The 23,525-nt window shown below is 38.4% G+C and overlaps 1 protein-coding gene across 2 annotated transcripts in view; it reads left to right on the top strand.

Annotated features, from left to right (window-relative positions):
- The window catches only part of LOC112157696 (E3 ubiquitin-protein ligase TRIM9), a 45,848-nt gene extending 24,656 nt beyond the window's left edge, over positions 1-21,192 (top strand). The window contains exons 2-12 of one of the 2 annotated variants that reach the window (XM_024290591.2): positions 431-526; positions 2,215-2,337; positions 7,132-7,242; positions 8,659-8,812; positions 10,147-10,227; positions 13,139-13,302; positions 13,874-14,012; positions 14,992-15,116; positions 15,314-15,492; positions 17,909-18,071; positions 19,486-21,192. In XM_024290591.2, the coding sequence (XP_024146359.1) occupies positions 431-526; positions 2,215-2,337; positions 7,132-7,242; positions 8,659-8,812; positions 10,147-10,227; positions 13,139-13,302; positions 13,874-14,012; positions 14,992-15,116; positions 15,314-15,492; positions 17,909-18,071; positions 19,486-19,533 (1,383 nt within the window). In that variant the 3' untranslated portion in view covers positions 19,534-21,192. The remainder of the gene's footprint in view (positions 1-430; positions 527-2,214; positions 2,338-7,131; positions 7,243-8,658; positions 8,813-10,146; positions 10,228-13,138; positions 13,303-13,873; positions 14,013-14,991; positions 15,117-15,313; positions 15,493-17,908; positions 18,072-19,485) is intronic. The other variant, XM_024290593.2, reaches the window with a different exon arrangement.
- The last annotated feature ends 2,333 nt before the right edge of the window (positions 21,193-23,525 follow it).

The raw sequence follows: 23,525 nt of genomic DNA, 5'->3' as shown, positions 1-23,525 counted from the left end.
ACCTATTATGTATCAGTTTTTGTGGTTTTCAAAATAAAATGTCAAATCCTGTCTTAATTAATTTGTTTCTCTTTTTATTCTCACTAGGGATCTGATAGAGATGGCAAAAAATGACCTTTTTTATCTAACAATCCAGAATTTTGGCTGTCAGAGTTGTTTCCCATCTAGGTTGCTTCAGGCAGGATGAGAAGCAATCGGAGCATGGAGAACGGTCCAGTTGCATAAGCATCCTCTTTAGGAAAGCTTCCGTGTCTCAGTGGTTTTGCTGGATGCATTAGTTTTAATCTCTCAGTTTGAGAGAGCAAAACCAAGTAAACACGGTCACTCTAAAGATCATGTTGTGGTGACTGATCTCTTGCGGATCTTCTCATTAATCAGAATGTAAATCACAAATTTCATTGGAATTTTGTTTCTCTTTGTGTTTGTGCAGTGCCAGCTTTCCCAGGCTCTGAACGGCGTCTCCGACAAAGCTAAAGACGCTAAGGAGTTCCTGGTTCAGCTCAAGAACATGCTTCAGCAGATACAGGTGTGAAATCTACTCACCACCAGCCTATACAAAATAAAACTAAGCTTTTATAAAAAAAAATTATGTATAAATCAATGTAAAAGGGTGTTAGGATTGAAGAAAAAACAAACCAAAGAGAGCAAATGTGGGCTCTACATTTGGGATCAGGGAAATAAGTCAGTAAAAACTCCATATTCTGAAGCCCTTGTGTGTATTTTTTTCCCTGTAGTCTTTGCTAAAGTGCAGATTAAAGTCTGTTTGGAAGAACATGCATTGATTTATCTTTCAGCAGCACGTGCAGACTGTTGAGGGATAAAAGCTCTTAAACAAAAATGGAGCCTTACTCCGTCTGACAGCTGGGGAGATTGATGGATAAAGAGAAAAAAAATGAGAGCAGAGTCGAGGAAAGATTTGCTGTTTCCCTGAGGGGACGAGGAAAGACTACAAACCTCACAGTCTAACACCTCGTTTCAAAGTGGACATGAATGTGTTACTCTCTGCCTAAAAATCTACTGAAGGATCATCCTTTATTACCTCGATCTCAAAATAAACCTAAATGCTGCGTCGGTGAGTAAAGAAATTAGATCTAAAAAGTATAAGTAGCTACCCCAGTCGGTTACTATTGTCCAGCACAAACAATTTGCCTTTATGTTTATGTTACATGGGCAATTCAGATGCTTAAAACAACAACTAAAATGGCAAAAATGATTTTAAAAAAAGTACATTAAATTTACAAAACTACAAAAAAATACTATCAGGATCCCAAAAAAAATCATGCTCTCTCAAATCAGCCCAGTTGCCACAAACAGGCAGACAGCTGGTTCCACGTGCAGCAGATTTATTAATTCAGACAGGAACTGAGACCAGCTGAAAGTCCACAAAGGTAAATCTGGGTCAGACAGGCAGAGGTCAATCATGAGCATCCAAGAAGAGAGTAGAGATGTCAGAGTCCAGGTGAGGGTCAGGGCAGGCAGCAGGCAAAGAGATAAAGCAGGGTCAGCTGAGTGGCATCTGGGAGTGTGCGCTGGGGCAACTGGGAGATGTAGTATGTTCAATACTCTGGAGACAGCTCCCGCCTGTTACCAGAGAGGGAGATAGAACTCTGGCTCCTGACACAAGTATGTGTATCCATCCATCTTCTTGACCGCTTCTTCCCTGTCGGGGTCGCGGGGGTGCCGGAGCCTATCCCGGCTACTGATGGGCGAAGGCGGGGTACACCCTGGACAGGTCTCCAGTCTGTCACAAGGCCTCAATCACACCCATTCACTCTCACATTCACACCTAGGGGCAATTTAGAGTCACCAATTAACCTATGAAGCATGTTTTTGGACGGTGGGAGGAAGCCGGAGTCCCCGGTGAAAACCCACGCATGCACGGGGAGAACATGCAAACTCCACACAGAAAGGTCCCAGCCGGGATTCGAACCGGGGCCTTCTCGCTGTGAGGCGAGAGCGCTAACCACTTGCGCCACCGTGCAGCCCAAGTATGTGTATTTCAATGAAAAAGATAGACTTGAAAGGCCAGTTTGGCATACAAGATGGCCGCCAGCTTGTATTTTCAACTATCAAATTGAGCAAATTTGACCAGTTTTCCCTACAGAATTATCGTATCTAATCTGGTGTTTGTATCACAATTTGCAGGATGAGTTCTATTATCTGCCCCACTATTACACATGAACAAAAACACCTGTGTTGTTTTTTTCTTCGTAGGAGAATGGAGTGGAGTTTGAAGCTTGCTTTGTGGCACAGTGTGACTCGCTGATTGAGGCACTGACCAGACAGAAAGCTAAACTTCTCACCAAAGTCACAAAGGAGAAGGAGTACAAACTGAAGGTATGATTGTCAAATCTCTGTCCACACCGAATGCTTAACCATAAGCTAACAAGGTTAACTTTGTTACATTTGTATTGGTGACTAAAAAGTAAAAAAAAAAAGGAAAGTGTTTATTTTATTTAACACAAAATTCCTATCCAAAATTTTTCTAATTTGGCTTGAGAATGAAGAGGAATTGTTTTTTTTTCTTTTTAGCTTATTTATGTAGTTTCTAGCAGAAATGTAGTGTTTTGAAAGTTTAACAGAAGGCTTTTTTTTATCTTTGGATCAGCGGTGAAAAAAAATCCTTCATTTCTAACATAGGAAATCAGGAGGCACAATACGGATAAAATAGATAAACCTGTGTAAACTAAAAGTGACAAAAGTGAAAAGGAATAGTAGGAAAAGCTAATAGGAAATAGTAAGAGGAAAGCAAACATTTATTCAAGTCTTTGTGAAGTTTAACATTCTGTTTATTTGTACTTTTCATTATTTATGACGAAACAATGAGGAATCTGGAGTAGGGTTTCATAAAGATCGATGCTGTTAGGTAAGGGGGTGTCACACCAGTCTGTTCATATTCCCAATCATTTTCACAGCTCTGTGGAGCAAGTTTTTCAGTGTCCATAAAAGAGCTGTCAGAAAAAAACAGATTAAAACAAGATATAAAGCATTACCTGTGATACTGCCTGTATGAATTCTGTAAGCTGAATGTGGCTGCTGAAGAAGCCAGAGCTGATAGCTGAAAACGCTGAATCTGAAAGCTTGCCAAAATATTAGCTATAATTAGCCAAAAAAACTGGAAAAAAGTCTAATTTTGACAAAAAAGTTAGGATAATTCCAAGATATTAGCTGAACTAAAAATTTGCCTAAAGATCTTAAAACAATCAAATCTTGCCAAAACAGCCAGCATAATCAAAAATATTAGATACACTCGAAATTAGCTTAAAACTAGAAAATGTTTAATTTTGCCAATACAGCTAGCATAATGCGAAGATATTAGCTGAACTCCAAATTAACTTAAAAACTGGAAAATGTTTAATTTGCCAAAACAGATAGTTTAATGCTAAAATATTTACTAAACTCAAAATTTGCCCAAAGATTATAAGAACCTCGAATTTTGAAAAAAAAAAACCCAGCTAGCATAATGCTAATATATTAGCTAAACTCCAAATAAGCCTAAAAACTAGAACATGTTTAATTTTGCCAAAACAGCTAGCATAACGCTAAGATATTAACTAAACTCTGAATTTGCCTAAAGATCTTTAAAAAGTCAAATTTTGCCAAAACAGCTAGCATAATGCTAAAATATTAACTAAACTCCAAACTTGCCTAAAGAACTTAAAAAACTTAAAAAACTCAACTTGACAAAACAGCCAGCATAAAATATTAGCTACAGACCAAATTAGCCTAAAAACTAGAAAATGTTTAATTTTGCCAAAACAGCTAGCATGATGCTGAAATATTTTCTAAACTCAAAATTAGCCTAAAAAACTGAAGAAATGTCTAAATAAGCCAAAAACAGCCAGCATGTTGCTGCATTAAAAGTGAAATTCCAGATTCCCCCTATTAAACCCATTAGCAAACATTTTAAAGTTTGAATGGTGTCTGTAAAGTATTCACTAAATTTACTCAGCAGCTTCTCTTCAAATGTCATGCTGTTTACACAGGGAAATGAGATGGTGGGGGTGGGGTTGATGGTATAATGTGATCTGCGAGAAATTTCCTCTCAGCAGATAATCAAAGTGTTTTCAATTATTTTCCTCCATGGTCGTTTCATGGTTGGACAGGGATTCAGAGTCTGCTTCATGCTCTTCAGTTTTAGTTTAGACAGCACTTGTCAGGTGAGTATTTGATTATAATCTAATCAGAAAAGGATGGTAATCACCAAAAACTGTGTTTAATTATCTCCCGAATTGATTAAAACCTCTGCTGCCAGGGAAATGTGTCTACACTGAAATTAAAAAAAAAAAAAAAACATTTTTTGTCAAATTAATTCTGTCTATGTTTCCTTCATCTTTGTGCTCTAAAAAGCTATTTTTTTTAATCGGAACCACCAGAGCAGTCTATTAGTTTGGACCATTTGATTGTGAAACCCATACGAATCCAAATTGACTGCTCAGAGTCAAGACATTAGACGTCATCTGACTGTTAATTGAGGAATACAGACCCCTCCCCTTCCTGAGCAAATTATGAACCATCGGAAGTGAATGAGAAATGTTTCAAATTCTTCAAAAACTTTGAAATCATTGTTAACATTAATTTTCAAATAATTTGGCAATTAGCTGTTATGTTAGCATTATGCTAGCTTGATTTGGTAATTTGGCATCTACTGAGGTTTTATATGCTAATCTCATCTAATATTTCAGCCGACGATTTTTGGCTAATTAGTTATCTACTAAGGTTGTTGGACTACTTTTGAGTTTAGCTGCGAACAGTCTAACCTTTTTGGCTTATTTGTTATCTACTAAGGTTGTTGGGATACTTTTGAGTTTAGCTAAGAGGCTAACTTTTTTTTTTTTTCAAGAAAAACCATAAAACAGAAAAAAAATGAAAAGAGCAAAAGCATACAAACAAGAAACAGAGCAAAACAAAGCATTTTTTTCCCACAATTAATCTTGTATGCAACAACAGGTGTTCATAGTTCGAAAAAGGGCTTTGGATGAAGCTAATAGCTTATCAACTCCAAGCCCCTTTGATCTTTTTTTCAGCCCAAATTAAATATACAATTTCTCATTGACTATATTGAGCTACATGAACAAAAAAAAGAGAATACATTTCATTAGTGAAAAGAACAGCGAAAAACAATCACAACATTTATATTTACAAATATTCATACAGCATTCATCATACTGTATCTTTACCAATGTCTTCATATTTATTAGTTTTATTACATTTGATTAATATTTTTAATTTATGTAAGGTTTGACAACTTTTTATATCTTCCCTAGAATTATTCCATAACTGCACCCCCCTTGTGGAGATGCAGTGGAGTTTAATGTTTGTTCTAACAGGTGGTTTGACGTAGATGTTTGAACCTCTTAGCGTATATTTATTTTCTCTTAACTGGAAGAGCTTTTGGATACTTTCTGGGAATTGTTTGTTTTTTACTTTGAACATGAATTGGATTATTTTGAAATCAATCAAGTCAAAAAATTTTAACAGTTTTAATTTGATAAAAAGTGGATTTGTTGGTTCAGTGGAAGGAGAGTTGGTGATTATTCTTATAGCTTTTTTTGAAGAAGAGAGACTGAATTTAAAGATGTTTTGTATGTGCTTCCCCACACCTCCACACAATAAGTCATGTAGGGAAGAATAAATGAGGAGTACAAAGTTTTTAATGATGACTGGTTTAAAAAATGTTTTATTTTATATAGTATAGATATAGATTTAGATATTTTGTTATTAATATAGTTTATGTGTTTCTTCCAGCTTAATTTTTCATCAATTATTACCCCTAAAAATTTGATTTCGGACACCCTTTCAATTCCAACATTATCAATCATAAGTTTCCTATCAGTATTGGCTTTTCTGTTACCGAATATTATGAACTTGGTTTTATTTAGGTTTAGTGTTAACTTATTTAGATCAAACCAACTCTTAAATTTATTGAGTTCTCTTCCAGCTGCCTCCAATAGCTCTTCCAAGTTGTCTCCACAGCAGAACAAGTTTGTATCATCTGCAAATAAGATGGTTTCCAACAGGTTTGAGATTTCACAAATATCATTGATATACAGTATGAATAATAGTGGACCCAAAACTGAACCTTGAGGAACACCAACTTTTACTGACAATGTTTTTGATTTTACTTGATTTATTTCGACATACTGGTCTCTGTTGTGCAAATAACTACGAAGCCAAGTTAGGGCCAGTCCTCTCACACCATACATGTGCAGTTTATTTATTAATATGTCATGATCAACTGTATCAAAAGCTTTTTTTAGATCTAGAAAGATTCCCACTGCATATTGCTTTTTTTCAATTGCAGATGATATATTTTCAACAAAGTTTGTAAGGGCAAGTGAAGATGTTCGTTTCTTCCTAAAGCCATATTGATGGTCATGTAAAATATTGTGTTTATTAATGAAAGAGTCCACTCTAACATAAAACAATTTTTCTAATATTTTTGAGAATTGGGGAAGCAGGGAGATTGGTCTATAATTTGTCAGTCTTTGCTTATCCCCACCTTTATATATCGGTATAACTTTGGGGTAATTTACTAAGGTTGATGGGCTACTTTTGAGTTTAGCTAGGAACAAGCTAACCTTTTTGGCTAATTTGTTATCTACTGAGGTTTGTTAGGTTACTTTTGAATTTAACAAATATTTTAGCAACCGGCTAATGTTTTTGACTAATTTTACAGAGAATTTTTAGGCTATTTTGGACTTGAGCTAGTATTTTAGCAATGCACACGCTTTTTAGGCTAATTTGGCATCTGCTAAGGTTTTTTTGGGCTAATATTTCCGAAATCTAGACCAACTTCAGCAGTCTTTCATAATTCTTAAGCAAAATTTCAAGTCTTTTAGCAATTTTTTTATTTTGCAATTTTTAAGCAAATTTTACAGTAAGCAAAAAGCATTCACACTAGCATTATCACAGGTAATGCAGCATTTTTAGTTAGCTGTTTGTACTTAATATATAAAAAAAAATCTCCTGGGTTGTGTAGCTCTATAATGGGTGAGAGATGTCCTAATGATCCAGGACTGAACAAGAGGAGGTGATGGAACTAGACGGCATTCAATTTATATCATTCAATTTATGGAGTGTGTTCAACATCTGTCAACAACCTCCACATGCGGTTTGTGTCTTCTACAGGTGGTGCGTGACCAAATCACACACTGTACCATGAAGCTGCGGCAGACCACCGGCATGATGGAGTACTGCTTAGAGGTCCTTAAGGAGAACGATCCCAGTGGCTTTCTGCAGGTTTACGACCCACTTTATCCCACTTGAAGGAGCACACATCTATGGAATATGTTCGGCAAAAGCTAACGCAGCAACCAACGATTCTTGCCAAAACAGTTGAACATTTCCCTGATTTGTTTCAGTAATTTTGGCAGAATGTTTTGGCTTTTTAATGTGGTCGCCCTGCTTTTCTCCTTCAGAATCTACTGGAATCATCGTGTTAACCGTTGAAAAGATTTTGTGTTTAAGCGTCACCGGCTATGGAAGCCGAAAACGGCCTGTCCTACTTTTTATTGTTTTGTTTTCTCGTTATAAGGAGATATTATCTTATTATAACGAGAAAATGAAGTTATTTTCTTGAGAAAACGAGATAATATCTCCTTATAACGAGAAGACGTAGTTCGTTTTCTCAAGAAAACGAAATAACTCATAATGAGAAAACAAAGTTAGCTTTCTCATGATAACGAGATAATCAAGAATGAAAAATGAAACATCCTCTCTCCCTTTCCGACTCTGAGATGCTGAGATATTATCTGTTTTAAGTTTCTTTGTTTGGTTTATTAGTGGATCTACGCTCCTCAAACGCATTCATTCTATCTCATGCATTATCCCTCCTGCCTTTATTTCCCTAAAACCTCCAAACAAACAGATTGATTTACAGACTCGATGCCGACAACAATGGTGTGTTCACTGAGCTCTGGACATTAGCGGACACAAACAGCCACTCTGCCCAACTCAGTCCGCTACAATGTTTTTGTCATTTTTATACAAAAAATGTTGACACTAATAAATCAATAAATAATTTATGGATCAGTTTTGGGGTTCGACATTTTCTCTGATAAACTGCTTCATTTTGCTGCAGATATCCAGAGTTCAGTGAATGCACCAGACAGAAACGCTCTGCAGCTCTGAGTTCTGTCAATCAACCTGTTTGTTTGGAGGCTTTAGTGAAATAAAGAGAGGGGGTTGGTGCATGAGACGCAATTAAGGCGTTTTAGGAGCATAGATCCACTAATAAATAAAAATTAGACTAAAAAACAACGTTTGGGGAGTTTTTATTAGAATGTTTTTGTTTTTAATCACAAAATAAAGACTGAAATCAGGTAAAGTCTCTGCGTCTCCATACGGGAAAGGGAGACAGGTTCTTCATTATCTCGTTATGATGAGAAAATCATAAAAAAAAAGTAAGGCAGGTTGGTTTCGGCTTCCATAACCAGTGTTTAAAGGTTAACAGACTTTCTTATAAAGTACAATGCATCCCTGTTAAAACTTTATTCAACTTTATGGTCTAGGATGACATTGCAGTATTATATCAAACTATGAATCATCAATAATTTAACCGTCACGACCACAATATTTCCTTAATAGGTATTTCATTATTTTTTACAAGTTTCTTTCTAAAAAAAAAATAGCTTCAAAGTTTCGTCTCCTCCACAGATCTCTGATGCCCTTATCAAGCGTGTCACGTCCTCTCAGGACCAGTGGGTCAAGGGGGCGCTGGAGCCCAAGGTCAGCTCTGATTTTGACCTTGTCCTCAACACAGACTCGCTCCTCCAAACCATCCTGCAGCTGGACTTCTGCCACGGCAAAGGTAAGCTCTGAAAGCGTCCTGACGTTCACATTCAAGCAGCTACTTTGTTTTTTCATGTCTCATGCAACATTTAAAAGGAAAAACCAAAAAAAAAAACTCCCTCTGCTGCCGTCCCAGTGTTACGCTCATGAATCCATGTTTGTTTTGATGTGTAATCAACATAATGCATATTTCATGCATTTCATGCTGCTCCAGCAGCAGGAAGTGGTTGTTGTTCTTGTAGATGTGCAATCAGCAGAGCTGTGTAATGATCTCTTTATTCGTGTGTTAAATCTGTTACCAGGGCTAATTACAGAAAAGAAAACATGAAGTGTGTTTGAAATAACAGGAAGTAGAATTCTTCAGTCCTGAGGCCATGCGGCTGTGAGGCAAGAACACCTGCAGGTCGTCTGTCAGGTCAGCATGCACTTCAGTGAGGCTCTCTGTCATCTGAGCTGCAGGCTGGTTTGTAAGGAGGAGACTCGACTTTGATCATCCAGCCTTTGTTCTCCCGGGCTGGTGACATGAAACTCATTTCCTCACCTTTCACATCCCACAGAACAAAGTAACAGAGTTTAAAGGCTGACGGCGTCTCTGCTGATTTACTGTTTTGCATCCTGAACACCAACGTGGTGCAGCGGGCAGTCTGCTCCAATCAAATGGATTCGTCCACAAATGGACCCAATGGTTAGCTTTAGTCTGTCGTCTGTAACCTTTAAAAGAGCTGCTCAAAACCCAGCGAGAGAGTCATAAAGTCCCACTTAGAAAAATACGCTACATCTAATTTCAATGAAAATATGTAAACGTGGTAATGCAATTATAGTCTTTAAAGTCTTATATTTTGTTGTTTCCTATTCTTTTTCATTTGCCATTACTTTTTTTTTCCTGTGTTGGCGGTTCTCTGCCACCATACTGTTCGTCGTGTTTATTTAAATATTTTATTTTGTGGTTGAGAATAAAATGAAAACAAATAAATCAATCCAGAAAGGAACTCATTATTATCCCCTTGGGAATGGGAAGTTTGGGAATCAAGCTTATGGAAAGTTTTGATGGAAACATGGCAAGTTTAAAGCTCACGAGTACAGGAAGAAAAAGAAGATGAAGAGGAAAGAAGAGAGAAGAAATGTTTAATTCTGGCATCCATCAAAGATGAACAGCAAAGCAGCTTCAATGCATGTTTCAGTAGACGTCATGACTTTACGGCTGTAGGTGAAGGTTGGCCAAATCATCGTACTGCTGACTGGTGAAACTTTGGACACAGGAAGTCGTTTATGTGTGAAATCTGAAGCTCCTTGTCAGTCGCTCATTTTCCATCCACGTGTATTAAAACCTTCAAACCTGAATCATGCTTTCAGATGTGCAAGAGAAACCGTTATTGAAACAAATGCAGGCGGCAGACAGTTGTGAGGCTGAGATGGAGGCTGAGAGCCCAGGAGGTATTCCCTTTCTTGAATGCGTTTTCTTCCTCCCCTCCCTCCTCACCCCCCCACTCCTAAAAGCCCTCACAGTCATTCTAGTCCAAAAACTCACTGGTCCTTTTGTTCTAAGAGTCTCTGTGGTTTCCTCTGCATGGTTATGCGTTGTATTTACCTCTATCAATGACCCCACAGCAGAATGACTAGTTCTCCCTTCCTGAGGTGTTTGTTTCCATCTCTTCTGTGGTCACCATGTTTCATGCATTCTTTTAGACAAACTTTATACTAAGACAAGTATTTCTGTTCTAGCTGTTTACTTATTTATTTACTTAATGTGTGTCTTCTACAATCCAGACAGCAAAGGTGGGCCCTAAAAGTGGGCAGAAACTGTGGGCCCCAAATGGGTTTGTCCACAATTACAGCGGAGCTCGCTAGCTCAATACAATAGAGCTCGTTAGCTCAATACAGCAGAGCTCGCTAGCTCAATACAGTAGAGCTCGTTAGCTCAATACAGTAGAGCTCGTTAGCTCAATACAGCAGAGCTCGCTAGCTCAATACAGCAGAGCTCGCTAGCTCAATACAATAGAGCTCGCTAGCTTAATACAGTAGAGCTCGTTAGCTCAATACAGCAGAGCTCGCTAGCTTAATACAGCAGCGCTTGCCATCTCAGTACAGCAGAGCTTGCTAGCACAATACAGCAGAGCTTGTTAGCCTAATTCAGCAGCTATTGCTAGCTTAATACAACGGAGCTCGCTAGCTAGTGATAGCAGAGCTTGCTAACATACTACAGTGGAGCTTGTTAGCTTGCAACAGAAGAGCTCACTAGCATGCTACATTTTCCACCAGGCGGCTGGCTAACGTAGCAAGCTAACCCACTGAGTCTCTACTTAAGTCAATGTGGCAAACACAGGTGGGGCCACCACAGAAACAAACCCAGGAGGGACACACATTTGCTGCCCACTTTTAAACCATTTGGGGCCCACTTGGCCTCTCTGGTTGGGAAAACTACCAGGAAGAAATTAAAGTTAGCATTTTACCTAAAAGTTTGCATTTCGAACTACATTTGATTGAATGTAATACCTATAAAATGATCTGTTTACATTTCACAATTAAGGTTTTGGAAGTTCTCTCCATCTGTAGTATTGCAATGGGCACAGTAGAAAGTCAAAGTTTTTCTTTTTAGTTTGATAGCTATCTGAGATTTCTGTGCTAGCAACTTTTGGTGGTAAAAACAAAACACTGTGTTTATCCAAAAGGCAACAGCAGTAATATTTATCTTATGTTTTAAATAAGTTTTCTGAAATACTGTGAAAAAATGACACGTCACATATGGTGATTAGGTTTTTTTTTGTTTCTTCTTCAAACATTATTTACTGCAAACGTCGTGGTGTTATGGTCCAACAACAAGCACGTAACTTCTTAAAAAATAATAAAAGAAACAAATTGCTATGAAATGTGAATAAAGAAAAGCAATAGTCGATTCTTAATTTTGTTCTTTTTAAACCTTTAATTTTATTATATTAATACTCCCACAGTTGCTTTGACGTGAATTGGCCACCAGATTTTATGTTCTAATCAGTATTAGTTTATTACTTATAAACTAAAGCAAACCTTAAAAGCTACAGTAGATATACTTGAAAGTATACTTTCATTAACTTAAAGTAAATCTAAATTGTATTGTCAATAAGTTAACAGTATACCAGAAAGGTTACTTTATTCATGTTTTTAAGAATACTTTTTATAAACTAAAAGTGGGCCAGTTTAGTCCTTAGAAGTATACTTGTTAGTAAACTGCCAGTATACTTTGAGTAACTCATACAATAACTCATACAATACATATAATCATATAATACACAATTCTTTGAGTGTATTTGGTACACTTGGGGAAATATACTTTTCTATTTTTAAGTATACTTTTAAACATATACTTGAAATGTACTTATTTTTTGTAAGGGTCAACAACAAGATAAATCAAAGAAGTGTAGCCCCACTAACTACTTGCTTCTTCTTAACAGAAACATGAGGTAATATTTGTAGGTTATCAACTTACTCATGATGGCAAAAACCAAAAAAAACTCTAGCAGAAGCGCCTGTCGACCATCGCGGAAAAATGCGCATCTGGTGTGAACTGCAGAGCGGATGCCACCCGCACTTTGCTCCGCCTCCAGTGTGATCCAGCGTTAAACATCAGAGCCACTGCTGGCGGAAGCTAAATAACATACACTCTTGGACCTACTGTAATTCTTCGACCGTTAATTAGATTACCGGTCAAAAAACATGGTTTTGTGACGTTATGCAACAGTTTACTCAAGTCATAGCCAACTGATTCATTGCATAAACACTTGACTTCTGTAAAGTGTTGCATATCAAAGCAAAATTTGGCTAAGTTTTAATTCATTTTAACGTCCTTGTTTCTCTTCTAAGAATCAGAAAAGTGTCTCATAGAAATGAACCAGGTGTTTGTGTGTACCCTGTATTCATGTGTCTATTGATCGGAGACGTTTGCTCATCCAACAGGGTTAGACAGATATGCTGCTACTGACAGTAATTGTAATGAACCTGGCCCCCAGAGAGCTCAGTGATTTCAGCTAAAAGTCAGTTGGCAAAGGTCATATCCGTCTCTCCCCACACACCTTCTGCACCTCCACCCAGCAGAGCATCACACATCCTCACGTGGTCATGTTTAAGCCTTCCTCTAATTCCCAGCTGTTGCCCTCGAATTGAACCTGCAGTTATTTTCACTCATGCTTTTTTTTAATCTCCCAGTAGATTGTTATTAGAGCTTCTATTTATCTCCCTTGGACTGTAAAGTCCCCAAGGAAATGAAGACATCCATGTTTGTCCTTCCTTTCATTAGCCCCTTCCTCTTCTTTACCTCCATCGCCATTCTCCTGTGCTTTGTAACATTTCCGTCAAACGTCTCTCTGCACAGTGGAGCCCGGACCTTCGGTGCCGCCAGCTCCCTTTCTTCAGCTGGAAAAATGCTGCACCAGAAACAATAGTGCCACACTGGCTTGGAGGGTTACGGCGCCGACTAGCACCCCTATTGATGGATACATCCTGGAACTGGACGACGGCAATGGAGGACAATACAGGGTTGGTAGTAGTGCATCCTCTTTACTTTGGTTTCATCCGTCTAGCGCAGAGTGGGGGAACTTCAGGCCTTCTGGGTTTCCTTTTAGATATTGTTGACTTACATTTTGTTAACCATCTGGATCAGGTCTGACCATCATAAAGATCTGTAAACGCTATGAGGACATGGGTCGGAAATGAAGCAAGAAAATAGATTTTTCTGCTGGAAGTTTATTGAGCTAAATTGGGGCCAATATTGTTTGAATTCATAAAAAAAAGGGTTCAAAGTAAAATTTTGAGATTCGAAAACGAAAAAAGAAAGTTGAAAAAAAAAGTTTTGAAATTAAAATTTTGAGTTTTGAAAGCTAAAAAACAAAACATTTGAAACTGAAAATAATTAAGTTTAATTTAGAAAAGTAAAAAGTTTCTGACATTTTAAATCTTTTTTTTTTGGTCAAACACCAATATTTTTTTTTTGTTTTATTCTTTTTTGAATATTATTGGCCCCAATTTAGCTCCATAGAAGTTGGCCTAATAATTTCTCATTAAAAGGGAAGTTGGCAATTGGCAATAATGCTCTAATCTTCTCCTCCAGGAGGTGTATGTTGGGAGGGAGACGGTGTGCACGGTTGACGGGCTGCACTTTAACAGCTCCTACAATGCCAGAGTGAAAGCCTACAACACCATTGGTGTGGGTCCATACAGCAAGACGGTAGTTCTCAAGACTTCCGATGGTAAGTTGGTGGAAAATCAGCTTTTAGTGAGCTAAAGAAGACAATATCTGTTAAGACTCTCATTCCTGGTTCCTTGGCAGAAATGGTTTTTAAAACGGTTATCTGGACGCAAGTTTCCAATCAGAGTTGAGAAAGTTTCTAGCAAAAGAGACTGTCCAGATTTAAACCTTTTTGGGACTACAAATGAGACAATGTTGGAATTTCTGTCTTTTATTCTGTAATGGCAGACCCATTTCAGGTATTGAAAAAGTTCAGTGAGGTTACCTGGTAAACCTATACAAGCTTATATTAACGTATCCAAAGATTACAGACAGAATTGTGAACGATGCTCGGCTCATTGACTGTAGTTTACTTCGTCAGGTCAGTGGCCACGCCTCCTGGTCATCAATCACCCCCACAATACTAAACAAACTGGATGCTTTAATACAATCAGATCAGATCATTTTTAAAAAGAACTTGACCTCTCCCTACAAGAATAGATTTATATTAAAAATAAGTCAATAAAAAACAGACTGTAAGTGTATTTATTTTTGGTGTACAACCAGACTTCTTTTCTTAGAAATCAATGAGAATTTTTTTAATTTCTCCGTTCTGCAACCAGCCCCCAGTGGCTGTTTGAGGAACTGCAAAATGTATTACTTCCTATTTTGCCTTACATTTGAGAAAAAATATTTTTAAAAAAGCCTTAAAATGTGTCAAAGTCAAGGCGAAGGGGCCGAATCTGGCCCTCCAGGTAATTCTATCCGGCCATCCAGATCATTTTATTTTATTGTTATTAATGGCCCAATGTTATCTTGCGGTTATTTCTAACTTGTATAATTTTGACAAATTTATTATTACAGAGAGTAAAATATGGAAAGTTATTTAAGGTTTAAATTGATTTATTCTGGAATAATATTCCTGCCTTTTTATTTTTCATATTTAAATATAAATGTTTTTCTTTCCTACAAACATGCTAACAGGTGTTTTTGTTTTGCAGTGGCGTGGTTCACCTTTGACCCCTCCTCCGCTCACAGGGACATTGTTCTGTCCAATGAAAACCTGACAGTGTCCTGTAACAGCTACGATGACCGCGTGGTGCTAGGCACCGCCGCCTTTTCCAAGGTTACCCATTTATTCTGTACGAGTTAAACTGTGACGTTTAAGTGTAACATTTTTTCAACTGCTAACACGTTCAGCGAATCTACTGGAATTATGTTGATCGTGTATAATAATTAAAAAGTTACAGTAAATCAAAGTAGATAAACGCTGGAACTCCGGTGTTAAAGAGTTAATATAGTCTATGCTCTTTTAATACTCAGGGAGTTCACTACTGGGAAGTCCGGATTGATCGCTATGACAACCACCCAGACCCCGCCTTTGGAGTGGCGAGGATCAACACCATCAAAGACATGATGCTGGGGAAGGACGATAAAGCTTGGGCCATGTATGTGGACAACAACCGCTCCTGGTTCATGCACAACAACTCCCACACCAACAGGTATGTCTTTGAGAGGCCATTAAAGAGTCCACTACATTAAAGGGTAACCAAACAGGGAAGTTGGAGGCTGCCTCCGCCCACAGCTGAAATTTGAATATCCAGTCAGAGGGGTCGGGCTGGGGAACAGGACTGTTATCATTACTGGAGCTGCAGATCATGATGCGGGACTTCTGAAATGACATGGGACTTAAATAGTTTGACCAATCATGAAATGCAACCTTATTTCAACGTGTAGGGGGCAGCACACAGACGGTTTTAGACTTTATTTTCAAGAATTAAATGAGTTTGTTTTCATTTGTCAAAAATTTGGCAACATACATCAATTTTAAAGCCCCATTTAAAGAGGTCAACCACTAATTAAAGTTGATATGGTGTTTGGTTACCCTTTAAACAGACGCCTTTGGTCTGATGACATATCTTGCTGTTGATGAACTCAAGTAGAAAGTACAGTAAGTCTGAGGCAAAAACTTTGTTTTATATTGAAGTAAATAAATGCTAAAACACGCAGTTAAGCCTTACGCCTGCTTCACACTGCTGAACGGAAGCCGCTTCTTGTTAATCTATGGTGTGGGTCATACCAGGCATGGGGCGCCGCGGTCCTCCATGGAAGCAGCGGATCGTTTCAGCATATGATCTATTTTGTGCGTGAGCCGCGAGCGATCTGCGTCAATTCTGGCAGGAAGTTACATCAAGATACATGAGAAAATCCAGTTTATTTTTAAAATACAAAACATGTTTCACTCTAAAACACCGCAATTGACAAATGCTAACTACCTGCTTCTTCTAAGCAGAAACACAGGGTAATATTTGTAGGTTATTAACTTATCCATGATGGCAAACACCAAAAAAAAAATGCTCTAGCAGAAGTGCCTTTCGACCGTCTTGGGAAAATGCGCGTCTCGTGTGGATTGCAGAGTGGACGCCGGCCACACTTCACTTCGCGGCGCCTCCGCGTCCTGTGTGAACCCAACATTAGTCACAACTGCCTTTACGGATGGATACCAATGAAAAAGGTCAAACGTGTACGGGCCACACAGGTGGTCCGCAGGAATTATCAAGGTTGTAGACCTAAATGGTCATGCCCATTTTTTCTATGGGCATGCTGCAGACAGTAGGTTTTAACACTTAACACCTAAGCCTCAAAACGTCCGCCTGGACTTTTCTGATAATTTTGACTTTGTAAGGGTCAGAGAATGTCCTGTAAATGTGAGCTTTTGCCTCTTTTTCCATTTGACATTAAATTTTCAATATATGTCATCATCGTACAATGTATTCTATTTCATAATAGTGTTATAGCAATTCAAAATCTAAAATAAACACAAAATCGAAATGAGATTTTTTTAGATTTTAGTAGGAAAAACTGTGCAAATGAACATGAATAACAGCTTTCGATTGTTAAAAGTTTAAATTGATCCCGTATCAGACTATTTACTATAAAATTTCTGTCCAAAAGTGTAAAAAAACAGTGCATAAAATGTATAACTTCTACAGCCGTTTTTGGCCCAGAGGGCAGTCCTCTCCTCCTTGGCCCCTCAAAGGCCTTGGTGATGCTGCCAGTGACACTTCCTGTCTGGCTGCAGACACAGACCCACATTATACAGCAGGAGTGGACAGTGCAAGGTCCTTCTCCACACCCAGGGAGCGGAGCGGGATGTAGGGCTGATCTACTCTGTCCGCTCTCTGGGTGTCGAGGAAGACTTCACGCCGCCAGCTCGCGGAAGAGTCCCATAGCGAAGCCACTACAGGAAAAAGCACAGCCACGAGGAAGTGATTAGAATAGAGAAACTTTAGTGTTGAGTCTTCAAAAAACACACATTTAGACTTATTTATGTTAATTATCAGGCATATCTGTTTAATAAAGTGGGAAAATGTCCCGTTTCACTAGATATTGTTCACAATCTAAGTTCAAAGCGTCTGAAAAGAAAACTCTGATGACCCAGCATTCTAGCAGCATTTAAAGGCATCACTTATCTTGGAGTGAAAAGTCTTGAATCAGATTTGTGGGTAAATGTGGTAAATGAGTAATTTTTAAAGATTTGTGCTTATAGTGTTGTTATTTTAATTTGTCTATGTGTAAATTGTATTTAGTATTTTTTTTTTATTCCATAATTTTTGTACTTATTCACAAAATATGTTGTGTGAGTTACAAATCAATCAATACGCACAAATCCAAAGTTACGCACAAACCAGAGTGAGTGTATTCTCTCTCCATATATATAGGACATCTTTTTGAGCATTTATTTATGAAGAATGTCAACAATGATCAACAGAACTATAGCTGCAGAAGAAAATCTGATTGGGACAGAAATATACAAAATACCAGATTCATAAATCTTCTGTCCAAGCCTCTGGTTTGATGTTCAAAGGTTGTCTTTGGTTGTTTCCTCACAAACTCTCTGTATGTGTTTATGCTCAGAGCGGAGGGGGGCATCAACAAGGGCTCAACGGTGGGAATCCTGCTGGATCTGGTCAAACGCACGCTAACGTTCTACATCAACCAGAAGCAGCACGGACCGACCGCCTTTGAGAGCCTGGACGGCGTCTTCGTGCCGGCAGTCAGCCTCAACAGGAACGTGCAGGTCTGTGATACTGAGTGGGAGAAATGAACTTTAATGTTGTCGAGTTTGGTGTGACACTGCGATAGACTGGCGACCTGTCCAGGGTTGCTGGAGCCTATCTAGCCACCTTGGGATGAAGGCAGGATACATGGTTTGTTAGTCAATTACAGGGCGAGTAAAAACAATCTTCACAAATGAAAACTGTTTCGGACAGTTCAGGGAAGATTTACAAAAATGTTAAAGACGTTAAAGAGAAATGCCGCTATACTGCAGGTACTGTCGCACTGACCATCTGCGAGTGCTCTGGAGTGGGCGGGGCCTCATGTTAGCTCTCGTTCCTGCTCTGTAAGAACAGAAATGGCTGAACAACACGAGCTTCAAATTTGAGTCTTTAAACATTAGGAAAGTCACAAAAGCTGTCGCGAGGTGTCTTTTTCTTGAAAGTTGCTGTGAGGATTCTGGTAAGTCGCTACATATATCTTTAAAGTCGCAGAGTTGCTAGCATCTTTACAGACTAAGAATGTAACGATTGTTGGTAAATCAGTAAAAAATCAATTCAAATTTGTCAACATGTTCATTATTGCAGAAAGTTAAAAAAATCGGTTTGTCTCGGCCTGTGGATAAATTCAGAAATGCTGAGCGGATGACATTTCATCATGCAGGTTTGCTGTGCGCGCCTGTAAGTGTGTGTGGGCATGTAGGCAAGGCAAGTTTATTTGTATAGCACATTTCATGTACAGAGACAATTCAAAGTGCTTGAATTGTAAGTGTGTGCAGGCGCACTTGTGAGTGTGCGGGCCAGTGAGTGTGTGTACGCCTATGAGTGTGCGCGCCTGTGAGTGAGGGGGCGCACCTGTAAGTAAGCGCGCTCCTAAGTGTGTGTGACTGTGTGCGCGCCTGTGTGTGTGTTTGCGCCTATGAGTGTGTGCGAGGCTGTGAGTGTATGCGCCTTTGAGTGTGCGGGCGCGCCTGTGTGTGCACGGTTTTGAGTATGCAGGCGCGCCTGTGAGTGTGTTTGCCCCTATGAGTGTGTGTGTGCCTGTGAGTGTGTTTGCACCTATGAGTGTGTGTGTGCCCATGAGTGTGTGTGTGCCTGTGAGTGTGCGGGCGCGCCTCTGAGTCTGAGTGCACACCTGTGTGTGCACGACTGTGAGGGTGCGGGCCTATGAGTGAGTGCGCGGGGTTGCTCTGTGCCAACAGTCCCGCCAACAACTCAGAGGTAAATTTCTTCTGAACTGCTGCTCTGCAGTAACTATGTTCTAAAAAATGTTAAAAAGGATTTTGCCTAAAATCATCAGAATCCTAGTTTAAGGACTACTTGGAATAATTTTAAAATAGATCAAAGATGATTGGAGTGGGACATATTCACATGTTGTAATTTGTCGTACTTTGTGTCTTTCACATCCATTCCATCTGTTGTGTTTCCTTCCTTCAGGTCACCCTTGTGACGGGCCTCGAGGTACCAAAGAATCTCAACCAGTGAAAGCTGCCCCCACCCTCCAGGTGACACCAACCAACATGTTTCGCCTTGGTTCAGCTCCACGGGGGGCTTTTCCCAGAACAATGGGGTTCATCTCATGTCATCTATGATGTCTTAGAGGAAGGAATGCGTTTTTATTGGTGAACGTCTCACCAGAAACATGTGACAGAATTTGTGAGATGTTTGCCCCCCAGTTTTTGCCCCAACAGCTCCTGGATAAGTGCTGGTTTTCCTGTTATCCCAGCTCGTGACATTCCGGTTCTTCTGAGAACGCCTGAGACCAAACTGACAGCAGACATGCTCACTGTGCAGGAAGAAGACACAACACTTTTTGTTCAGTTGTTAGAAATGATTTGACAACATGTGTCATTCTCAGGTTTATTTCTGCACAAAATAATAGAATTTTCTCTGCTTTTCATTGGAATCTTGTTGCCCTCCAAAGCTTCCTCCGTGCTATTTTGTATGACAACAAGTCGAGCACAAAGGCCGCTTGCTTTTCTTGTCAAAAAATGTTTAGTCAGAGGAAGTTTGAGCTGAATTTTATTTTTCATCAATTTGACAAACCTACAAATCCTGGGACTGAGCTCCTGCAGAACATCTGATTCGCTTCCTTAAAGTTTATGTTTCCCTAAAATTCTTCAAAATTTCTAACATTTTGTTAACACTTCATGCAAAGTTAGTATTAGTGATCAGAGAATCCATTGGTCTATTTTTACAATGCACTCTCAAGAGTGGGCTAGTCCACCTGGAGGTATCACGTAAGAGCTGCTTCTTTGGTGTTTAGCAAAGCAACTCCGTCCAGAACCGATAAAAAAAGTACAAAAAACAAAAGCTGCGACGTTGATATGTGATTGTTTTATCCCGTAGTCGGGTTAAAAATGAGGTATTTTCCAACATTGATGAGATTCAGGTTTCTTCAAAAAGTTCTGAGGCTGGTTCAGGTCTTTTTCAGCTAATCTATTTGCATTCCCACTGTAGTGAACCACACCAGGGTTCACTTTCAAGTGCATGATTTGAGTTTGGGTTTTTGTCAGCACCCAGACTCGAATGACATTTAACAAAACGTTTACCAAAGAAAAAACAAACTGATCCAGACCAAAAGGCCCAGTGTGAAAGCTCCATCCGATCTGGTCCCCAGTTTGTCGAGGGTCCTCTGGTCACTTAAGCCGGTTGTGTAAGCGGAATTCCTAAACTTTAGAAAAATTATATTTTAAAAACCTTTCAGAACGATCAGCTTTTAAGCTTTTAAATGTGAATAAACAGTAACTTTCTAGCAGTTTCGTGTCCAAGATGAGCTTCAAATGGGACATAGAACGTTAATCGGATTTTAATTTTTGGGCGCCATATTTTTTCCCTGTAGCACATCCTCTTGGGTTTGTGTGATTCCCTGGTTCAGCTCGTGGGATTGCTCTACTATGTGGGTTAGTGCAGCTAAACTCATGATATTTCAAGTGCACTGCCCCCTATAGGACAGTGATAGGAACTAATCACACATTTAACTAAATTGGTATCTGGCCTTTCTTCTTTCTATCTACGAGTGGAAAGTAAATAAATAAAAGAAGGTACCCACTGTCACTTCCTGTAGTGTAGCGTGTAAATCACTGAACTAATGCAGCAATTGTTTAAAAAATAATAATAAATTTATCTTAAAAGAAAAAAAAATCAGTTGTAGTACAACTTCTTACCATTAGATGGAGCCCTCCATATACGAAGAATCTTGGAATTTGGGAGATTTTCACAATTTTTGAATTCTAAGACTTTATGTGAGAGTTTCAATATGTTTAACCTCACCTGTTTTATCCCCTTTTAAATTAGATCATGCTTTTGATCTTTTTGAGAACAAATAGAAACAAGTGTTGGTCTTTTTTCTGCAGTAGCTCTCCCAGGTTCTGTATAGTCAATTTATTTTTTTATTTTTTTTTCTCTTTAAAGTCTAAAAGCTACAATGATGCGTCCAAATGAGTGAAAACTGAGTTAATGTCTCTGAAACTTCTCATAGTTTAGGGCACTAAAACTGAGATTTCTGGAAGCCTCATCATTAAACTGCTGCTACAGGTGGGAGGGGCTAACAACTAAACACTGTGACTGCAGGGCCATAGACACAAAGGATTTCATGAAGCTGAAGCTGATCTGTGACGCATTTCTGTCCTGCAAACAGCACGAGTGTGTGAGAGTGGTGTAAATACTGACATGTGGATCAACTGTTACGCATGGACTAGGCATAGAAAAGAGTTTACAAACTGTCTGTGTTGTAAATATTTACTGTTTTTAAGCAAAGTGATGTAAAAAGAGAGATTAGCTCTCCCTGCTGTTCAGCCATGGAATTTGACAGATTTACCAAACCTGTCATAAAATGGAAAATTTCAACCGTTTAGTAATTTTTTTTCTACACAATATTTCTAATAATTAGACTAAAAACCCATTTTCTAAACATATTATTGATGACATAAATATATTTCTTTGCTGTTTTTACGTCTTTTTTTAAGGAATTTGAAATGCATTATAGAAAGGAAACATGCAACGTTTACTTTTACAAATCCCGCACTTTTTCAAAATAAAAGTCTCTAAATCAAGGGGTCAGCTTCAGACCTTGAGGGCTCCTCTCCCATTTTTCCAGATTATTTCTCCTCACCTACGGTCGGAATAACCAGGAGTTCTTTTAGACATTACGCAGCATTCCCTTCATTTCCCAGAAGTCTTAGGATTTTTTGTGGAAGTTTTATGGGAAAATAGTTTCATCATCTTGACTCTTAAAGATATTTATGCACAATAATATACTAATCCTATTCTGAAATAATCCTTAAGTAAATACATTTGCAGTAAAGAATACAGGAATAAACTTAAAAAAAGGGTTTTGGCCTTTTTAACTATCATGAAACTCCTTTTTTGCTTTGATTGCATTTAAATTGTAAAAAAAATGATTAAATGATTATTTATTCTCCTGGTTTAATCTTTGAAAGAATAATTAATGCAACTGATGTCAGTTTTACACAAGACGTTTATGATGAAGAAGTTACTCAAATATGTCAAGATACATTTGTCTCCAGTTTTTTCCATTTTATTTTTTATATTTTTCCACTGTTTGATTATTATGTAGAAACATACTATTTCCTGGATTAGATCTCTCCGGCCAATCAGGAAGAAGCAAAATAAGGGGTAGTTGTTCCCTCAAGGTCTGGACTTGCTCACCACTGCATAAAGAAAAAATACACATTTGAAGAAATCCAAATGACCTTTTCTTTTGGTTTCCTATCATTTCAGCTCAACTCAATTTGGGGTATTTTCCTAAAAAAATCTTTCATTATTTTTATTTTTGTTGACATTTCCTGCTGAAGCTTCTATAGGTTGAGAAAACAAAAGTGAACTTTATGGACAAAACAAGTTTATGGATTTGTTACATTTTTATGTATATATAAATATATATAATTTATTAAAAAGTATTGATTGCATGTTTAAAATGTAACCTTTTATTTTATTTTGGTAATTCTTTCCATTTGTACAACAATAAAATTAACAAACAGAAAAATGTAAGAATTCAAGGTTAAGGGGAGATGTTTTGCTGCCCTCTGGTGGTCAAAAGGGGACCTGCAGGTTTCCCTGGAGGAGTTGACGGCACGTTTTTCAACGTTTCATGTTTTCATTCCCACATTTCTTTCTTCAAGCATGTTTAACATGTGACACAAACCTCCCATTAAAGCAGGAATCAGGGAGGAGATCCATCTTAATCCTCAAGATGAATCTAGAGGAGCATTTTCTTCTGATGTGGCATTTTTATGGCCACATTTTTGTGCTATTGTTGACCCCTATGTGACTGGAAGTTAGAGCCAAACAGGTGGAGTAAACCTCCACCGGAGCATGTGTGTGTGGATGTTCAAAACAGCACAGAAGAGTTTTCTCCTCCTTTTTAAGGTAGAAATTTGATTTATTTCAGAATTGTTTGTGGTTATAAGACACGCCCCTTTTCCGGACACATATGTACATGAATGTGACATTTT

The sequence above is a fragment of the Oryzias melastigma genome, linkage group LG24 (assembly GCF_002922805.2).
Source record: "Oryzias melastigma strain HK-1 linkage group LG24, ASM292280v2, whole genome shotgun sequence".
Taxonomy (NCBI): Eukaryota; Metazoa; Chordata; class Actinopteri; order Beloniformes; family Adrianichthyidae; genus Oryzias; species Oryzias melastigma.
The sequence above is the reverse complement of the archived record's forward strand: the minus strand, read 5'-3'. Positions and strand labels throughout refer to the sequence as shown.